The sequence below is a fragment of the Hibiscus syriacus genome, unplaced genomic scaffold (genome assembly GCF_006381635.1).
Source record: "Hibiscus syriacus cultivar Baekdansim isolate YM2019G1 unplaced genomic scaffold, ASM638163v2 tig00111837_pilon, whole genome shotgun sequence".
In the NCBI taxonomy this organism is placed as follows: domain Eukaryota; kingdom Viridiplantae; phylum Streptophyta; class Magnoliopsida; order Malvales; family Malvaceae; genus Hibiscus; species Hibiscus syriacus.
Genome location: NW_024063194.1, coordinates 1,234,751 through 1,239,101, shown reverse-complemented (window position 1 = coordinate 1,239,101; position 4,351 = coordinate 1,234,751). Strand labels below are relative to the sequence as shown.

Sequence of the window (4,351 nt, the reverse complement as noted above, 5' to 3'; positions counted from 1 at the left end):
AAATGAAAAAATTAACCTCGAATACCAATATGACTATATTATATGACCAAGTTAAATGGAATGGAAGTACAATATGTATTTGAATTTCAGAAATGATAGAATTACTCTTTAAACTCCGAAGTGACTGAGGTAAACTTGACTACTAAATGACCTAAGTACCCTCAATGACCTAATGTTAAGTGAGTGACTTGGATAAGCCTATAATTGTTGACGAACTTACATGATGTACCGTCCCTAAGATCCTTTCTGAGATGATTCTGAAGATGAACAATTTGACATGAATTGTCTGTTTTAAAAAGTGAATACTCTAGAAGTGCAACGATTTGACCGGTTGACAAGTATCATTGATGGGACTTGTACAGTTCGGGATGACCCGATATTTCGATAGGTCGACACAAATCGTTAATGCCTCGAATCACTTGAATCCTCCAAGAATCTAATGCCCAAAATGGTTCTGATGTTCCTGAATAATGGAATCACTCTAGTCATATATGAAAACACAAGTAACACATATGCAAAAGATTCTGAATAACTTTTTGATTATTTAGTGCCTCCTAAAAATGTGTGAATACTATATGATCCTGATAAATCATGTTCTGAATAACTTATAATTACGTCAGCTAGTGATTCTAATTTCTGAAATTTTATCATTATACCGAAGATCCATGGTTCTCTGCCCGATAGGATTATCCAGTATCTTCGAATAATATCTGGAACCTCTAGTGTGTTCCTTGATCACATGGATGTTTTCTTTGATTTTTGTTCTGGTCTTTGCTATGATTTCTGATATCTCTGTATATTGACTGAACATGTTTTATTTGGGGTACTCTGGGATCTGTATAAAGGCTCTGCCAGGTTCATTCACTGCTCATAATTCCTTGTATAGGTTCTGCACCGAATGGTAATTCCTTGCATATGGCATTCGGTTGGAGGGTTTTACTATGGTTTAAAGATACATTTTAAACTAATACTGTTTTAAAAATAATATTGACATTTTCACTAGTTTTGTGGGAACACACTAGACAACCTATTCTGATCTCAAGAACCCAGACATCCGAAATATTTCCCTATGAACTAAAAGCTTACTTTATGTTACTACCTGAGATATCAATTGGACCTCAGCTCAGCCTAAAAGGTTGTAGATGTCTAAACCATTAAGGAAACATATACTTATATGTTATATGCATGTTCTTAAACATCATTTGGCAGTTCTGTATTACTGAGCTTTCCAAAGCTCACTCTGTTACTTACCCTTTTCAGGTTAAGACAATTGAACCAATACAACTATCGACGTCAGTAGGGGAGTTTCATCGGCGTTGCCTGCGGAGCATGGTGCATGTGATTAGGGGGCTTGTAACTTGTATTTTGTTTTTATATCTGAGTCTGTGCTCTATTTTATTTTTAAATAATATTAAATTTTACGGTTATGTTTATAAATTGATTTTATGATTTTTACAAGTTTTAATAAAAAATTTAAATTTTCTGAGATTTTTACGGTGGGTCACTCTGGTGTCCCTAATGTACACCCAGATCGGATCGAGCCACCCACATCGATCTAAGGGGTTACAGTTTCTTTATCTCTCTCAATCAAAAAATTTCCCACTTTTGTTGGAGTTTACTAATGATATATATGTAAAATATATTCCGTAATAACCAAGCTGGATTTAGAATTTATTCTAATTTAGTTAGACGTTGATTGAAAATTTAATCTGGCAGAGGGTCGTTCTTGCTCCTTAAACTCTTGTAGCTGCCAAAAAGGAATATAAATTCTTTGGAAATGCATGCATGTTTGGTTAAAAATAAATAAATAAGAAAATGCATGCATGTGGGAACGTATTTTATTTTCTATGGAAAGTAATGAGGAAACGTCTTTAAATTAACATGGACATATTGCGTCGCGGGTCCGAAAATTATGACAGTTTGGCCCTCATGGTCATGGTTGGGACCTTCAACGCCAGTCTTGTCTTCAAATTATCATTCGTCTTTTTGCTACTACATATAAGAGGTAGGCTATTTAATGGTGCCAGTCATATCTTGTGGGTTCGTTATTAAAATAGACAAGGTTATTAATGTATTTATATTATATTGCATAATAATTGGTATAAAAATATCTAGTTAGCAAGATGAGGACGTCTAAATTTCATTTAAAAAAACAATTTCTTTAATTATTATCATTATTATGGATGACCAGCCTTTTTCATGAGTCTAGATGAAGTTATATTATTTTTTTACCACTTTTCTCTACATTAACATCATAATTAAGACAAATACATTTAATTAAAATAAAATAGATGAATAATTTTTTTCCTCCTATGCGGAAATAAAATTGAATAGGTAAAGATGCTGAGGTGTATGAGTAGATTTTTTTAAGACATATCCGTTCTTTTGTATGTGTTTTGAATAATGTTTGATGTCAGATTTTTAAGATACAACAAGAAAAAATCACATTAGTAAGCACAATAATAGTAGTTAGTAGAACATAATCTTGTCTTTTTCTATCTCTAGAAAGATTGAATTTTTTAAGTATTTTCCTTTTTTTAAGTTGTGTCTAAATTATGTCGCAACTAGCTTTTATATATTGAAGATAAAATGAATTGATAGGTTAAGACTATTTGATGGAAAGTTAAGACCATGTGATGAAGAGACTTGAATTTTGATGAAAACAATTATTGAAAAACTGATAGATATGATTAAATGGATGTAATTTTAAATAAAATATAAATATATTCATCAATTCACATAAATTATTATTATTAATATGTTTATTAACCATGTGTCACGATTTATTGTACAATACTCTACTATTATTCAAATAATATATATTTCTATCTAATCTGATTTTGGGAGTGAAATTTTGACCCAACTCAATTCTAGCTTCTCAGAATTTTTTGGTAAGACAAACAAGAGGAAGATGAAGATGAAGGTTGTGTTCGAGAAAAAAAACTCTAGTTGTGTTCTAACCAATCCTATCTCTTCGTTTTGTTTTTTCGCTATTCAATTATTGGTGGAGTTCACCCGGGCCTACTTGCTTGCCCCTCCCAGTCCCACTTGCCTTTACACCCACCTTTGCCATTTGCCCATTCCTTACATATTAGTTATAATGTGTGCTCTCTCTCTCCATTCCATCTTCATCGATTCGTTGAAGACACTTAGAATCTACTACTAATACTACAACAATGGAGTATTTTACAATATCAAAACTGTCCTTTTTCCAATTATATGCCCTTCAAGCCACTGCCGCCCTCGCTTTATTCTTATGTATTGCAAACCCTACCTCGGCTGCTAGATTAGAACCACAATCGAAGACTTCCAATACTGATTTTGTTAAAACTTCATGTGAGGTGACGATGTATCCCGACATATGCTACCAGTCACTCTCAGCCTATGCTAGCACCATCCAGACCAGCCCTCGGGAACTCGCCAATACCGCTCTCTCCGTAAGCCTCAACAACGCGCAATCGACTTCGACACTGGTACTGAGGTTGTCGAAAGAGCATGGATTAACGCGCGGAGAAACGGTTGTCATAGCTGATTGTGTGGAGACCATGAGAGACTCTGTGGATGAGCTGCACCAATCGATGGCTGAAATGAAGGGTCTAGAGGGCCCTGAATTTCAGATGAAAATGAGCAATATACAGACTTGGGTTAGTGCTGCTTTGACAGATGAAGATACGTGCATGGAGGGGAATGAAACCAAAGCAATTAATGGAAAAATCAAAGACACTATTCGGAGTAATATTGCCAGAGTGGCTCACTTAACCAGCAATGCATTGGCCTTCATCAACAGACTCTCGCATTAGTATCGTTTTTCTTTCCTTTTGGTGAAAGCAGCATCGAAAAGGGAAAAATAAAATGTAGTGTGGATGTGTAAAACTAATATATATATATAGATAGATAGATAGATAGATAGATATGTTTTAAGTGTGGAATTGATAGTGGTCAAAACAAAGGGTGAAATATACGTTTACCTTCTAGCCTGCTGTTTTTGTTTGTTATATAACCCATCCCTGCTTTTTCTTTTTCTTTTTTATAATTTTAATTCCATCCCTATTTTTTTTTAAATTTTTTTGAGTAGACAAAATTTTTATGTTATACTCATGATTAGGGGTTAGCGTTCAATAGAGTTGAATTAAGTTGAGTAAAAACATTTTAAATTATTTGAGTTGATGACTCTTATTTTATAACTCGAAGTTGATTTGAAATTTTTCGAGTCGAGTCTAGTTTTTAAAATTCGAGCAGAGCCGAAACGAATTTTTGAATTTCTATATAAATTTAATTATTGGTATTTATAATATTATGATATTATTTGATTTCAATTTAAATGACTTTTTTATAAACACATATAACACAT

The 4,351-nt window shown here is 33.3% G+C and overlaps 1 protein-coding gene across 1 annotated transcript; it reads left to right on the top strand.

Moving 5' to 3' along the window:
* The first annotated feature begins 3,161 nt into the window (after window positions 1–3,161).
* Window positions 3,162–3,938, top strand: LOC120171892 (21 kDa protein-like). The gene is made up of 2 exons (XM_039179507.1): window positions 3,162–3,854; window positions 3,911–3,938. The coding sequence occupies exon 1, from the start codon at window positions 3,177–3,179 to the stop codon at window positions 3,798–3,800; it is 624 nt and encodes a 207-aa protein (XP_039035438.1). The 5' UTR covers window positions 3,162–3,176; the 3' UTR covers window positions 3,801–3,854; window positions 3,911–3,938.
* The last annotated feature ends 413 nt before the right edge of the window (window positions 3,939–4,351 follow it).

Bases quoted from the DNA above. Each gene is read 5' to 3' on its own strand.
- LOC120171892 (XM_039179507.1), top strand. From the start codon at position 3,177: ATGGAGTATTTTACAATATCAAAACTGTCCTTTTTCCAATTATATGCC.